The sequence below is a fragment of the Leucopleurus acutus genome (genome assembly GCF_964270905.1).
Source record: "Leucopleurus acutus genome assembly, chromosome: 10".
Lineage (NCBI taxonomy): Eukaryota > Metazoa > Chordata > Mammalia > Artiodactyla > Delphinidae > Leucopleurus > Leucopleurus acutus.
This window is the reverse complement of record NC_139153.1, coordinates 32,202,652-32,219,619: the sequence shown is the minus strand read 5'-3', so window position 1 is coordinate 32,219,619 and position 16,968 is coordinate 32,202,652. Positions and strand designations below refer to the sequence as shown.

Here is a 16,968-nt window from a genome sequence, read left to right as displayed (position 1 = left end):
CAAATCAAGCCTTGGTAAATTTAAGAAAATTGAAATTGTATCAAGTATCTTTTCTGACCACAATGCTATGAGACTAGATATCGATTACAGGAAAAGATCTGTAAAAAATACAAGCACATGGAGGTAAGCAATACACTACTTAATAATGAAGTGATCAGTGAAGAAATCAAAGAGGAAATAAAAAAATACTTAGAAACAAATGATAATGGAGACATGACGACCCAAAACCTATGGGATGCAGCAAAAGCAGTTCTAAGAGGGAAGTTTATAGCAATACAATCCTACCTTAAGAAATAGGAAACATCTCGAATAAACAACCTAAACTTGCACCTAAAGCAATTAGAGAAAGAAGAACAAAGAAAACCCAAAGTTAGCAGAAGGAAAGAAATCATAAAAATCAGATCAGAAATAAATGAAAAAGAAATGAAGGAAACGATAGCAAAGATCAATAAAACTAAAAGCTGTTTCTTTGAGAAGATAAACAAAATTGATAAACCATTAGCCAGACTCATCAAGAAAAAAAGGGAGAAGACTCAATAGAATTAGAAATGAAAAAGGAGAAGTAACAACTGACACTGCAGAAATACAAAAGATCATGAGAGATTACTACAAGCAGCTCTATGCCAATAAAATGGACAAACTGGAAGAAATGGACAAATTCTTAGAAATGCACAATGTGCCAAGACTGAATCAGGAAGAAATAGAAAATATAAACAGACCAATCACAAGCCCTGAAATTGAAACTGTGATTAAAAATCTTCCAACAAACAAAACCCCAGGACCAGATGGCTTCACAGGCGAATTCTATCAAACATTTAGAGAAGAGCTAACACCTATCCTTCTCAAACTCTTCCAAAATATAGCAGAGGGAGGAACACTCCCAAACTCATTCTACGAGGCCACCATAACCTTGATACCAAAACCAGAGAAGGATGTCACAAAGAAAGAAAACTACTGGCCAATATCACTGATGAACGTAGATGCAAATATCCTCAACAAAATACTAGCAAACAGAATCCAACAGCACATTAAAAGGATCATACACCATGATCAAGTGGGGTTTATCCCAGGAATGCAAGGATTCTTCAATATACGCAAATCAATCAATGTGATAAACCATATTAACAAACTGAAGGAGAAAAACCATATGATCATCTCAATAGATGCAGAGAAAGCTTTCCACAAAATTCAACACCCATTTATGATAAACACCCTGCAGAAAGTAGGCATAGAGGGAACTTTCCTCAACATAATAAAGGCCATATATGACAAACCCACAGCCAACATCGTCCTCAATGGTAAGGGTTTTTTTTAATATAAATTTATTTATTTTATTTTTGGCTATGTTGAGTCTTCGTTGCTGCATGCAGGCTTTCTGTAGTTGCAGTGTGTGTGGGCTACTCTTTTTTGCAGTGTGTGGGCTTTTCACTGCGGTGGCTTCTCTTTATTTCAGAGCGCAGGCTCTAGGCGCACGGGTTTCAGTGGTTGTGGCTCGCAGGGTCTAGAACACAGGTAGTTGTGGTTCATGGGCTTAGTTGCTCCGCAGCCTGTGGGATCTTCCTGCACCAGGGCTCAAACCCATGTCCCTTGCATTGGCAGGCGGATTCTTAACCACTGCACCACCAGGGAAGCCCAGGCTTGATTATATAAAAGCACTTATGGATAACGACACCAAAATGATTCTCCAATACTATACAAAAAGATTTTTCTATTTCTTAATAGAAATGATGAAGATGCTAAGAGAACTTATGAAACAAACTTACTATGCTTTAAACTATGTATTGTTATTTCAAAATTAAGAATGGGAGTGCAGGAAAAAGAAATGAGTCCATATGCTTAAGAGTTCTTTATGGAGCTAAACTGTGTTGTTTTACATAAGTTCTTTGACTGAATTTCTTTTCTTCGAACTAAGTTTATGATTGCTGTTATAGTAACATTAATTATACTTATATTAAGTGATATAGTTGTATCTCAATTTTAAAAATGAAAAAAATGATATAGCTGTATCATATACATACTATGCTATATAGTATATTAATATATAATGTAATCATAAATTATGATAAATATTTTAAAATATAAGAAACAAATAGCACTGTTGGTGGGACTGTAAATTGATGTAGTCACTATGGAAAACAGTATAAAAACAGAAGTTCCTCAAAAAATTAGAAGTAGAACTACCGTATGATTCAGCATCCCATTTCTGGTTATATATACACACAAAGGAAACGAAATCAATATCCCAAAAACGCCTCTGCACCCCCATGTTCTGTGCAGCATTATTTACAATAGCAAGACATGGAAACAACCTAAATGTTAAGTGTCCACAGATGGATAAATGGGTAAAGCAAATGTAAGATATATAGACATAGAAATGATATAGATATATAGATACAGATATATAATGGAATATTATTCAACAATAAAAAAGGAGATCCTGCCATTGTGACAACATGGATGGACCTCAAGGGCATTATGCTAAGTGAAATAAGTCAGACAAAGACAAATACTGTATGATTTCGATTATATGTGGAATCAAAAAAAAATTAATTCATAGATACGGAGAACAGATTGGTGTGGGGGGAGGGATGGATGGAGGAAGTGGATGAAGGTGATCAAAAAGGTAAAAACTTCCAGTTATAAGATAAACAAGTTCTGGGTATATAATGTACAACATGGTGACTACAGTATATGTGAAAGTTGCAAACAATAGATCTTAGAAGTTCTCATCACAAGAAAAAGAATTGTAACTATTGATATAATGGATGTTAATTAAACTTATTGTGGTAATCATTTGGCAATATATACCTATATCAAATCATTATGCTGTACACCTTGGACTAATACAATGTTATATATCAATTATATCTCAGTGAAACTGGAAAAAATAATTTAAAAAGAAACAAATAAATAGAAGAGATTGATTCCCTTAAGCAGAAAGCAAATAGAAATTATTAAATTTTGGGGACTTTCCTGGTGGTGCAGTGGTTAAGAATCCGCCTGCTAATGCAGGGGACATGGGTTCAATCCCTGGTCTGGGAAGATCCCACATGCTTTGGAGCAACTAAGCCTGTGTGCCACAACTACTGAGCCCACATGCCACAACTACTGAAGCCCACGTGCCCTAGAGCCTGTGCTCCGTGACAAGAGAAGCCACCACAATGAGAAGCCCACTCACCGCAACGAAGAGTAGCCCCTGCTCACCGCAACTAGAGAAAGCCCACATGCAATGAAGACCCAATGCAGCCAAAAATATATATATATTAAATTTTGAATATATGAGAAAATAGATTACCCTGAAGTGATATCAACAAATTACTCAAAATTTCTGAGTGCTATCCCTCAAAATTAGTTTCATGTTGACCTTAAGTTAAAAAAGATAAAAGTATATTAATGATCTATGCCAACGTTATTAACTAAGTGAGGGTAATTACAAGAAACTTGTCTTCACACACTAATTCCTGCAGATATACGTATAAGTAATAAAAATAACTCCAACAACCGTAACTTTTGATTAGTGAAAGTTAGCTTGTGTTTCTTGGTATGAATTGAGAATGGATGAATAAAATGATTTCTATTAGATGCTTCTCCTTTTGGCATGAGGAAAAGCATAGTATTGGTTCAGTCTTGTAATCTCAAATTTTAATTATATAATGTATATAATTTATATACATAATTGTGCTACAGTTTAGCCTCATAAAATAAACACACCATTTATTATTTTTAAGTCTGTAGAGTTCAGATTAAACTTTCTTTGGGAAGTTGTGAAACTTCCAGAACACTTGCAGATACTTTCTCCTGAAAGAACTGACAAAAGATAATGTAAGATAATGAAAAGAGGAAGGTACTGAACCATGGGTATACTACATTCCTATCTGTGCAAAAAGTGGGGGGAAGGGTATAAATTCATAAACGTTTGTGCATGCATAGAAGTCAGAGGCGGGAAGATTACCTTTTTTTCACTACAAATATGTTTTTACTCTTTGAAGTAATTTAAATATCAAAAAAAAAAAACCCTAAAAGAAAGTATGACACTTCAAGGCATGTGTCTCAAACTCGGATTAAGACTGCTACAGTGCTACAGACTTAAATTAGATCAGCTTGCTTGAAGGAGAGTCATTTTCTAATAGGGTTTGTTTTTTTTTTTAGCCTCCCGGAGCAGGTTGCAGGATCTTAGTTCCCAGACCAGGGACTGAACTCTGGGCCTCAGCAGTGAAAGCCTCGAGGTGTAACCACTGGACCACCAGGGAATTCCCACATTTCCTAATAGGGCTTTTATCTTTTAGCTTATTTAAGATTGAGTTCTGCAAAGATGCATGAAGAGAAGTGCCATTTCAAAATTTATATTTGCTAATGTGGGTACTATGATACTATGAACTGGAGTACTGAGACTTATTTTCTTAAGCCAACTGATACAATGTAATGACTTTTATCCTACACTGTAGCCCCAGATTACATACATACCACCAGGCATCCAGTTACCTTGTCAAATACTTGCTGCGTGGGGAGAGGGGAGGACAGGAATATACATTTCAAATAACTGCAAAATTCATCCTTCTTTTAGAAAAGGCTTATTTTCCTTATTGTAAGCCAGGGGAAAGGGTATGGCTTATTATTAGATACCCAATAAATAAACATTCCAGTTGTAGGAGACGGGAAAATACATACAAACATATCACTTGTCGAGAGAAGGGAATTCTCAATTTGTTCTCTGAATCTTCAAGAGTTGTTTTTTTCTTCAGTTAATCAGAGTATTAATTATATTTAACACAAAATCTGTTTCTTTAAATACTTTCTTCATTTGGCTTTCAAAGAAGCTACATTTCTCATATCCTCTTACTTACTGGCTATTCTCAGTCTCCTGCCATTCATTCAGCAATGTCTGTTTGGTCTTGAGCAGGTAACTTAATCTCTCTGGTCCTCACATCCGTAAAAGACGTTTTTAGCACAGTCACCGCTCACTGACTGGGAGCTACTATATATCGTTCGTAGTTACTACCACAAAAGCCCTGCTCCGCGCGTCGGCGCTGGCTAGGCCTGAGGTGAACCCACCACACCTCGGAAGAGGGTGAGCAGCCTCGGGAATGCTGTGGAAAAGTGAGCAACACTTTCCACACCCGAAGCCAGGCTGTCAAACCGGGTGGAGTTCCCTACGCCCTCGCGCGAGGAAGCCCCAGGAACCACCAGAAGGCACGGGGTTAACAACCAGGAACTGCGCCAGCCTCCGCCGGGGAAGCGAAACCCGTGACACCACCCCAGCCAGTTCCGTTTTGGGCGCGCCTTCGCTTCCGCCCGCTAACTGCACTTTCGATAAAACCATGGAGTCTAATATTTCCCTCTGGAACTTCTATATTTTCTTCATTTTTCCAGCCTTATGACTCTGGTTGTAGATAAAAATTAAGCTGTGATGGATTAGAGACACGAGTGGCTATGGAAAAAAGGAGCTGGTGAGCGGGCCTGGCGAAAGTGCGTGGCAGGAGCACAGTACGCCCTCTCTTCGCCGGCCGGAAGTTGAGGGACTGAATGGGTTCCGGAACCGGCGGCTGCGGCTCTTCTGTTTCTACCTGACGCTTAACGGTAGCCCAGGCTCAGAGCTCGTCAGCCTCTGGGCCGCCAGGTTCATGTGGAGGCTCCCAGGCGCCCGCTCCGCGCTTCGTGGGGTCCGTACGGCAGTGGAGCGGCACAGTCGGGCCGAGGCGGCGACTGAGACCGTGGCAGGCGCGATGGAGCGCGCTGTGGTGCGCTGTGTGCCCTCGGAGCCTAAGCTAAGTCTGTCGTTCGCGCTGGCCGACGGCAGCCACAAGAACATGCAGCGCGACCAGAGCGAGCCGCTGGGTCGGGCCCTCAGCCGGATCGCTACCAATGCCCTCAAAGGCCACGCGAAGGCGGCCGCCGCCAAGAAGAGCAGGAAGAACCGGCCAAACGCAAGCGGCGGCGTGTCCTGTGCGGGGCCTGGGCCCGAGCCGGCTGCAGCCTGCGAACCCGTGGTGAAGCTGTACTACCGGGAGGAGGCAGTGGCTGAAGACGTGCTCAATGTGGACGCCTGGCAGGACGGTGCGGTGCTGCAGATCGGCGATGTCAAGTACAAGGTGGAGCGCAACCCTCCCGCCTTCACCGAGCTGCAGTTGCCGCGCTACATCATGGCCGGCTTCCCGGTGTGCCCCAAGCTCGGCGTCGAATTTGGGGATCCCGCCGGCTCCCTCTTCCGCTGGTACAAGGAAACCAAACCCGGCGCGACAGAACCTGAGGGCGGAGGCCCCTCATCGTTGTCTCCCTCTTCGCCCTCTCCTGGTTGGACTGAGACGGGTGTGGACGAGCGCGTCTACACCCCGTCCAATGCCGACATCGGGCTACGGCTCAAACTTCATTGCACCCCAGGCAATGGGCAGCGCTTCGGGCCAAGCCGGGAGTTGGAAAGTGTGTGTCCAGTGGAGGCCGGGCCCGGCACCTGCACCTTTGACCACCGGCATCTGTACACCAAGAAGGTGACGGACGACGCTCTCATCCGCACTGTCTCCTACAACATCCTGGCCGACACATACGCCCAGACTGAGTTTTCGCGGACGGTCCTGTACCCGTACTGTGCCCCTTACGCCCTGGAACTCGACTACCGCCAGAACCTTATCCAAAAAGAACTCACGGGCTACAACGCCGACCTCATCTGTTTGCAGGAAGTTGACCGCAACGTATTTACAGACAGCTTGGTGCCGGCCCTGGAGGCCTTTGGGCTGGAGGGCGTGTTTCGAATCAAGCAGCACGAAGGCCTGGCCACTTTCTACCGGAAGTCCAAGTTCAGCCTCCTTAGCCAGCATGACATTGTTTTCCATGAAGCCCTGCAGTCTGACCCACTTCACAAAGAACTGCTGGAGAAACTGGCCTTGTACCCATCAGCGCAGGAGAGGGTGCTCCAGAGATCTTCTGTACTTCAGGTAGAGTAACTCCGCCAGTCTCGACATACTCGTTCTGGAAGGGGCGCCGGGGCCGGGGGTGCTTATAGAGAAGAAACAGTCCAGATTTTACTGAAAGGTGTTTGCTCTTGTATCTTAAGCACGTAATTTAGCCTTCCTTCCTTCCTTCATCGAGCAGATACTTACTGAGTACCTGTAATGCGCCAGGCACACTACAGGTTGCCTTGAACAAGACAAACAGGAACTTTTCATAGTGCTTATGATTTAGTGTTTAGCTAAATACAATAATTTAATAGCTAATATTTTCTTACTACTTGCCAAACACTGTTTTGACACATTTTAAAGAATTTAAATTTTAAGTCTCTGGTATGTTGTACGAAGTGCTCCGTAAATATTAGCTGTTATTTTAATTTTGGCTCATAGTAATCCTAATGTTCCCATTTTATAGATGTTATTCTAAAACTCTGTTGTCCAGAGTTTTTAGGTAGTTGGTTTTGTTCATAGTAAGAAGAGCAGCTGCCATTTTTTGAGCACCTACTGTGTCTCATGCACCTCTGAGTAAGCTTATTTAATTGAATCCACACAATTAAATGTCCTCCTTGAGGTGGATGATATTGTCTCTTTTTTACTCATGATGAAGCTGGTTTAGGAAAAAGAAGTGTCCCTCTCCAGGTCTCACTGCTGTAAATGGTAGAGTGGGTATTCAAAGCGAGTTCTGCCTGACTACAAAGCCCACGCTTACCCACAGAAAAACACGGGCTCCAACCTTAGTGTTGTCATCTAAAATGTATTCATGCTACCTCTGTGTATTGGACTGTTACTAAAATGTTATGCTGAATCCCATTCATTTATATTCCAAAACTTAAAATTAAATTTCATAATTTCAATCATACTTCATCAGCAGGGAGGCATATGGAATAAAGTGTCAGTTCATCATATAGGTTTAGATTTTTTAAAAATTCAGATTGGGAAATAGCATCTGAACTTGGCATTTTCTGTTTATTTTAGGTTTCTGTTCTTCAGTCTACAAAGGACTCTTCTCAAAAGATATGTGTTGCTAATACCCATCTCTACTGGCACCCCAAAGGTAAGTTTTATTGGTTTTCTCAAGTGGCTTGAACGTGGTAATGTAACGTCGGTAAAAGCTGTTTTACACAAATACATCTTTTTTTTTTGAGTTTTATTGAGATATAGTTGACATACAGCGCTATACAATTCAAGGTGTATGGCATAATGACTTATACATATTGCAAAATGATTATCACAATAAGTTTAGTTAAAATCTATTACCTCATATAAATATCCCCCAAAAGGTTTTTTTCCTTGTGATGAGAACTTCTGGGGTTTACTCTCTTAGCACCTTTCAAATATACCACCCAGCAGTGTTAACTATAGCCATTGTGTTGTATATTACATCCCCAATACCATTAATCTTATAACTGGAAGTTTTACCTTTTGACCACCTTCATCCACTTCCTCCCCACACATACAAATACATATCTCGAATGTCACCCAGATACTGTGGTTTGTTTTTTGTTTTTTTTAACTTAAAGGCAACTTTAGAAAGTACTTAACATTAATGTTTTTTATATTCATAGGTGGGTACATTCGTCTCATTCAAATGGCAGTAGCCTTGGCTCACATTAGACACGTCTCTTGTGATCTGTATCCCAGCATACCAGTTATATTTTGTGGGGACTTTAATAGTACCCCATCAACAGGAATGTATCACTTTGTCATCAGTGGCAATATTCCAGAGGATCATGAAGACTGGACTTCCAATGGGGAAGAGGAACGATGCAACATGTCTCTTACCCATTTCTTCAAACTGAAAAGTGCTTGTGGTGAACCTGCTTACACAAATTACGTTGGTGGCTTTCATGGATGTCTGGATTACATTTTCATTGACTTAAATGCTTTAGAGGTTGAACAGGTGATTCCATTACCTACTCATGAAGAAGTTACCACCCACCAGGCCTTACCTAGTGTTTCCCATCCCTCTGATCACTTAGCACTTGTATGTGATTTAAAATGGAAATAGATTTGTGTCTGATGGAATTTAAATCTGCTTTAGTAGGAAATTTAATATGAATCAAAGCTATGTGTAACCTTCAAAGAGGAAAACTAGGCACTAAGGTAAAATATTCTTACCATGCGAGTTATGTTCTAGTGTCTTCATTACATGACTATCATAATGGTTGCATAACATAGTTTCTCTACCCTTTTTTTTCTACACTTGGAGGAAAACAAATATATTTATGACTAGCAAGAAGAACACTGGGTACTTTTTATACTTTTTTTTACTAGTAATTAAGAATTTTGTAAAAAAAATAACCACTTGAATGATCCTGTAATTTTTCTATCATAACACATTTCAAATTAAATCATGTATATATAATTAGGGGGAAAGCGCATACAAGTTAAAGTGAGAGGCTTATTCTGACACATGGAAGGAATAACATTAGGGTCTACCTCTACCTCAATTTGGTTAGCAATTTAATACAACTTCAGAGCTTTAACAAAAAATTAAAATATACCATTACCAATTCCTATTGCTTCTCATCTTTCATTTTTCAGTTATCATAAGGCATCTTCATTCTCTTAGGATTTTAATTTTTAGTGTATGGTACAAATGGACATATTTATATTCCCATTCTTACTTGCAGCTCATTTTAACTTTCAGTATGCAAGCACAATTTACTATTTAAAGTGAACAATAACATCGTCAACTTGATCCTGTTGTCTTTAACGCCTTTGCCCATGGAAAATGTTCATAAATCAACAGGGTATTTGACATATATTAGACTATAACACAATACATTAGATATGAGAAACTGCCTATTGATACGGGCTTGCAGTTGTGGATGAACCATGGAGCATTTCTGTGCTACAAGTATTTTCAAAATTGTTTTTTTTCTAAATAGGAGAAAGGGAGAGTAGTAGTGGGGCTTTTGAGCATCTCTCGAATAAACTTCTTACAGACTTGAGCATTATAGTTTGAGTTACAGAACACTGTATATGTAATTACATACTGTAAAAAAAATTTTAAATATGAAGCCAAACTCTTGAAAATTACAAAGTATAGTTTTACTGATTAGAGTCTAGCCTAGAGTAGTAACTGAGCTTTTCTAACTCAATTATCACCATACCTTATTTTTAATGTTTTAGCTGTTGCGCTCTTGTTCAAAAGAACCAAAATGTTCTCGATTTTCTGCATTTAACTTCTAAGCTTAGATAGCTAGAGCTCACTTCAAGAGCTCTGATTTTCCAGTCATGCAGGCCTTTGTTCCACGTTTAGTCTCTAACCCGATACCATAAGAACTTTCATCTTTTGACAAAGTAACCTGTATTTTCATATTCTGCTCACTATCCAATGTATTGTTTACTCTTAGTAATTTTGAGAATGAGAGGGTTTTACTTGCACTTCAGATTGAACCTTGAAGTGCTTAAAAGTACGTGCCGGAAAAATTAGGGTGGCAGTTTCCTGGGATCTTGTTTAGAAAAGGCTGTAAGTGAAAAATTGATGCTACCAAATTGTGCCTTCCCAAAAAGCATCTTGAAAGCATTTTTTAACATCAGTTTACAAATATAGAAATAATATATTGAAGCCAGAATCTGATTCTTTTGAAATTTTTTTTTCCGTTTTAATATTTGGTTTTGGTTTGCTTTCAAACAAACATGTTGACAGGACTTACTACAGTAAGTTGAGAGAAAAAGTTTAAGCAAAAAAGTTGACAAACATAAAAGAAAAAAGTGTAACATGACATCCTCATGCCCATGAGAAAAACATACAGGTCCTGTATTAACACTACAGCTAGCTAGATGGAACTCTGGTCAGAAAAATTCTAAACACTTATCAAACATTCCACATCCTGACACTTTAAATTTGATATTTGCTGACTAAACAATGATCAGATTGTACACAGGCATTTCAGAATATTAGAATATAGAATATTATTTTGAAGTGCATATACTTTGGTCAAATCTCTAGCATATAGATATGTTAGTATGGTTAGTCCAAATGTAGGGAACACTAAGAAAACTGTATAAATAGCATACCAAAATGTCCTTGTATATGAGCTAGAATAAAGTGTTATTCAGAAATGTTTAAGTGTTTAAAGCCATCTCTGTGATTGAATTTTTCTATTACATTTAGATTTTTTTAGTACATTTAATTATAAAATATGGAAAGTAGTAACTCCGGTGAACCACATTTTACGATGTTACAAGTTCTTGCTATAGGAATTAACATCCTGAAAATTTTGTTATCAATGACAAACTACTATTACAGAACATATTATCCTGTGAAATGCTTTTTTTTTTAAATTTTATTTTTTTATTATTTTTTTTTGCGGTATGCGAGCCTCTCACTGCTGTGGCCTCTCCCGTTGCGGAGCACAGGCTCTGGACACGCAGGCTCAGCGGCCATGGCTCACGGGCCCAGCCGCTCCGTGGCATGTGGGATCTTCCCGGACCGGGGCACGAACCCGCATCCCCTGCATCGGCAGGCAGACTCTCAACCACTGTGCCACCAGGGAAGCCCTAAATGAATTCTTATACAGTTGCCACTACAGACATACACACTGGTAGTTCATAATTCATTAGTGAACAAATCATTTCTGGCTATGTGATGTTCTTTAAAATTCTAGAAACTAAAATCAGTTGTTTCAAATTTTCAAGAATTTTACTGGTTGGTGACGTTTTTGAGTCATCAAAATGTGGTGGTTTCAGTCCAAAGGTAGATCTCTGAGCAACATAATATAAGGGGGATAAGTCCAAAGAACACTACTGTGGGAAAATCTCCCTGGTGGAAATTGACACCTTTAGATCTCACATTCTCCAGCTATGAAATACAGGCAGAAATTCCCTACAAACTAGTCTGAGACAAAACCAAAACCCATATATAATGAAAGATAAAAGTTTGCACTACTGGTTTATCATAAGACCCACATGGCAACTCAAGAGGGAAAATCTTTCCTAATAGCCAACCAGTTTTCCAAACATAATTCAAAAACATTTAAATGTGGGAATTCCCTGGCAGTCCAGTGGTTAGGACTCCGCGCTTCCACTGCAGGGGGCAGGTTCAATCCCTGGTCAGGGAACTAAGATCCTGAATGACACGCAGTGCAGCCAAGAAAAAAAAAAACAAAACAGAAATCAATGACATTAAAAACAAGAAATCAATAGAGAACACCAACTAAACCAAAAGCTGGTTCTTTGAAAAGATGAATAAAATTGATAAGCCTCTAGCCAGACTGAGGATACAGATTACCATTATCAGAAATGAAAGTGAGGACATCACTACACATCGCATGGACTTTAAAAGTCAGTTTGGGGACTTCCCTGGTGGTCCGGTGGTTAACACTCCACCCTTCCAATGTAGGGGGCTTGGGTTTGATCCCTGGTTGGGGAGCTAAGATCCAACATGCTGTGCAGTGTGGCCAAAAAAAAAAAAAAACATGCAGTTTGATCCCAGTAAATATCTGGAAATAATTATTACTACATATGAGATAATTCTGTGTATACACTAATGAAAATGAAGTCTCAGTAAATGAGACACTGATACTCTGGAAGATTAAGATAAACATTTCACTTACGTTTTATTTTCATTGAAGAATATATAAGGTAAAGGGGGGAATCCATGGAAGCAAACATGTAACAAAATACCACCACAGAAAAGCAACTGAATGATTTGAGAAAAAAGACAATGGGGAATATTATGGACAACAACAACAAAAAAGCCTATTAACAGAGGGACAGAAAACAGAAAATGGTTCTATCCTCAACTCTGATGCTGCTAGTCAGCCTTTAAGGGAACCACAATCCCTCTTCAGCTTCTCTGTTAACATACTTAACAATTATTTGACAGAGTATTTTTTAATCTGTGGGTATAATCAACTGTTCTGTATAATACAGGAGGGTCACAGAGACCTCTTTTTGATTGATCAACACTACATTTAACATTTGTGTAAACAGTAAGCAATGAATATAATGTCAAGTATTTCATAAAAGAGTACTGATCATGTCAATAAATTAGGACAGTGATAGTGATTTTATAAGTTTGCATTGTTTTCAAAGAATGTTAAAACACAGTGAAAGGCATTCTAGGGATTATCTCTCAATTTACACTTTTCCCCAAAGCATTTACTCACTTCTACTTGGAAAAAAATGGAACTTCTCAATTTAATTTAAAAACAAAAACAAAGAACTACCACCAGGACTGAAGAAAAAGAATAACTCCTTGGGGTAAAAACATGCCAAATCGGGCTTCCCTGGTGGCGCAGTGGTTGAGAGTCCGCCTGCCGATGCAGGGGACACGAGTTCGTGCCCCGGTCCGGGAAGATCCCACAGGCCGTGGAGCGGCTGGGCCCGTGAGCCATGGCCGCTGAGCCTGCACACCCGGAGCCTGTGCTCCACAACAGGAGAGGCCACAACAGTGAGAGGCCCGCGTACCACAAAAAACAAACAAACAAAAAAACAACATGCCAAATCACCAAGTTAATGTTTTCTTTAAAACATAAAAAAGAACAAGCAATCTTGCAAATCTTTATTTAACCCATTTAGCAAAAATTAGGCAATTTTAGATTCCTAATGCAGTCATTTCCAACAATGGTAGTAAGAGCTGCCATATCTTGAAAGTAAGATTATATGGATTCTCTTTATTCTATCTTCAGAGTTCATGAAAGCATCTTTGACTTACTTGGTTTAGTCTTTTAAAAATTAATACAACAATGGTAATTTAACTATGATCCTATCATTGAACCTCTGAAGTTTTGTATCCCCTAGTTGAATCCCATAAAAACCACACATACTATATACCCTTATCTTAGTTTTATCCAAGAAATGAGACCTTTCTTATTTGGAGGGAAGAAGGAAGAATTCATCCAGTGGGCTAGAGAAGATGCACTTACATGAAATAACACAAGTTTAGCATACACTTTCTCCCAGTAACCTGTTTCACAATCACCAACTACTTAATTCTAAATTCCTTTTGCTTTGTCCAGTAGTTTTTTTGTTTTGTTTTTTTTACAATTCAAATATACACATTATTTTACAAGCATGTATTGGCTTTGAAACCAAGATTCCAATCCATAAATTTATCTAAATCTAAGCCATTAATAATCATAAAAATGCAAGGTTTATGAAATACATAAAACGTTAGATTACAGACAAAAACTAAGTTACTCATAAGGTTACCAAGTTGAGTTCTTAAGAAATTAACAGACGTAATTCATGAGGTACTACCCTATGACAAAGATTTAGTCACTTTCTGCAGAAGTTCTGAAATTTGTGAAGCTAAGAAAGAAAAGTGTTTGTGAACTTTGTTCTCCTACACAGGAGAGCAGCATCACTAACCGTCTATGTATTACGAGATACAAAAAACACTTGAATTTTTTTTTTAAACGAATGTTAGCTGTGAAACAAACACATGCATACATACTTTGGGAGCAGTTCATTTTATTACAGCTTTTTACTCTTGATCTGACTTTAGAAATGTACAGCATCAAAATGGTATTTTATCAAAGACGACTAAATTCTTGAAATTGCTCCTCACTCTGTTACACACAATAGCAACCCACATTTTATTTCCAATTCAAACAATAAATAAACTCACTGGGATCTTTATTATTGTTCACAGTATGTAATATATGCAAATCAACTAAGAAAAATCTATTTCAAACATCTTCAAGACTCAAGAAAAACAAACACCATTACATGTTTTATCATTTTATTAGGAATAATTCCAAATGGGTTATGAAGAAAACTTATTGAGTCTGATGAGTTTTCCAAAACTCTTAATGAAGACATGTTCACCAACAAACAATAAAACATCAGCAGAACTATCATATACTGGGCCAAGAGTCAGGCTGATACCAAAAGCAACATGCAACATAAAAAAGATACAATATAAAGGAAGACAATCTGCTGAGTATTAAAAATCATCTCAATATGAACTCTTTGCAACTAGCACAGAACTAATTAGCTATCAAATCCAAACCACACCAAGGTAAGCTTGGCTGATGGAAGCCAGGAGTTAATAATGGGAGGGAAATATAAGTTCCTCAGTGCAAAAGATCTGAATAGTGTTTTGGAGCATTTCCCTGGCTGGTACAAGCAGTATTAAAAAATCTTTTTTGGCAAGGGAGAAAAATAAATACAAATGGAATGCTACATTTTTTAAATCAGCAGACTGTCCCAGGAATGATAAACGTATCAGTAAAGTAGCAAGGGGATAACTTTAAAACATTATTTGTTGTGGGCTCAAAAAAACATTCAAAATGGATTTATTTAAAGGTGTCACATTAGCTATGTCCAGGCATTTAGGCTTAAGGGAAGTAAAATTAAAAGAGGACAGTTTTTTTCCCCAAGTTAAGAGAATCTCTTTAAAACCAAGCATATTGCTAAATGGCAACATTATACTTGGTAAACAATAATTGGCAACAAAATAAGTTTAAACGCTGTAATATTCTGCCCAAACCAGTCCCACATATTGTTTAAAAACCAAGATGCAAACTAATTTTGTTGTAACAAGCCTAGACCAATTCTATCAAACATGTCCTTGGTTAGATATCCAGTTTCATTTAACGTTTTGAAAGCTCATTTGACAGCCAGTCAAGTCCCTCATACAGACCGGTTCCTTGTGTAGCACAAGTGGCTTGAACATACCACTGTAAAGAAAGGACAATGAGAAAACACTTGATTAATATAACCAGTGTTTAAAATTCCTTACTCAGAAAATTATTTTCCAGGAGTATTAGTGAGCAGGTGCCATAAATGTATAGAGAAAAAGGAAAAATACATAAAGCCATAGGAACTAAAGTTGTAAATGTGTTAAAAGTATATTTCACAAATGATTAATTTTGTATTTAATGATCTCAGTAACTGTATAGATTAGAACTGTTCTCCCACCTCTTGCTTCTCACAAAACTCCTCTCATATCTAAAGCTACTACTACCCATTCATTACATTTAACCAACTACTACTTAATCTGAAAAGAAAATTCATGGGAAGATTAGTAAATAATAAACTACCCACCTGGTCCTTATGATGCTCTTGTTTCCCACAAAACTAAGTTCAGAGTAGAAGAGGCAAAATTTTGAAAGAGTAGGGATTATTGATATTTTAGAGGCAAGCTTTTTCGGGAGTTTCACTATCTTTAGTCTCATGTACCCCCCCCAAGTTCCAATCTTTAAAATGTTTATGAATATTATCTTCAGTAACTGTATGAAATGCCATGAAAAGTTTCAAATACCAAGAAAAAGACCTAGAAAGCAATTTAATTACCTTTTAGGGATGGTTTATTAATTTTCTTTACTGACCAGTTTTATTTTGCCTTAAAATAAAGACCTTGCTTTAATGTTGCAAAGTCACTTCAAGTCTACCATATACTGCCAATTATTACTTTAATACCAAGGACCCCAATAACCTAGAAGGCTGGGAAAAAGGCATGAATTCATATCCTCACAGCATGGAAAATTGCATCATTTACAGTCTGTCTTATTTAAATTGGGCTGGGACATCTTAAACAGTGTATACAGTTATTGCCACACCACAATTTCACCTTGCTGACAAGTTAATGAAAAACTACTGTAAGGCACAAACCGTAATAATAGTTTGTGATATCATCTTTATAAATAAAACAATATATTGTATTTCGCCAATATTTAAACCACTGATCTCAAATGGTAAAGCTATTGGAGAGCAAGTAGATATATTTTATAATTTTAAACTCAAAACTTGTTTAACATCATAATTACAGGTCCCTCCACAAGCTCTTAGTGCTACCACACACACAGTACAAAATATTATCTAAAATATGGCTGCTATGGCTTCCCTGGTGGTGCAGTGGTTGAGAGTCCACCCGCCGATGCAGGGGACATGGGTTCGTGCCCCGGTCCGGGAAGATCCCACGTGCCGCGGAGTGGCTGGGACCGTGAGCCATGGCCACTGAGCCTGCGCGTCCGGAGCCTGTGCTCCGCAACGGGAGAGGCCACAACAGTGAGGGGCCCGCGTACCACAAAAAAATAAAAAATAAAAAATGTTAACAAAAGTCAAACGA

The 16,968-nt window shown here is 38.5% G+C and overlaps 2 protein-coding genes across 3 annotated transcripts in view; one reads left to right on the top strand and one right to left on the bottom strand.

The window, feature by feature from the left end:
* ARF4 (ARF GTPase 4) overlaps positions 1-16,968 on the bottom strand; it is a 1,077,785-nt gene that overhangs the window by 1,043,521 nt on the left and 17,296 nt on the right. The window contains exon 6 of one of the 2 annotated variants that reach the window (XR_014326549.1): positions 13,388-15,577. Coding sequence is in view for 1 of the 2 variants with exons in the window: in XM_082849016.1 (XP_082705142.1) it covers positions 15,491-15,577 (87 nt within the window). In the remaining variant the exon portion in view is untranslated. Of the gene's footprint in view, positions 1-12,204; positions 15,578-16,968 lie in introns of those variants that run through there. The other variant, XM_082849016.1, reaches the window with a different exon arrangement.
* Positions 5,530-11,340, top strand: PDE12 (phosphodiesterase 12). The gene is made up of 3 exons (XM_082848147.1): positions 5,530-6,929; positions 7,917-7,995; positions 8,507-11,340. The coding sequence occupies exons 1-3, from the start codon at positions 5,622-5,624 to the stop codon at positions 8,947-8,949; spliced, it is 1,830 nt and encodes a 609-aa protein (XP_082704273.1). The 5' UTR covers positions 5,530-5,621; the 3' UTR covers positions 8,950-11,340.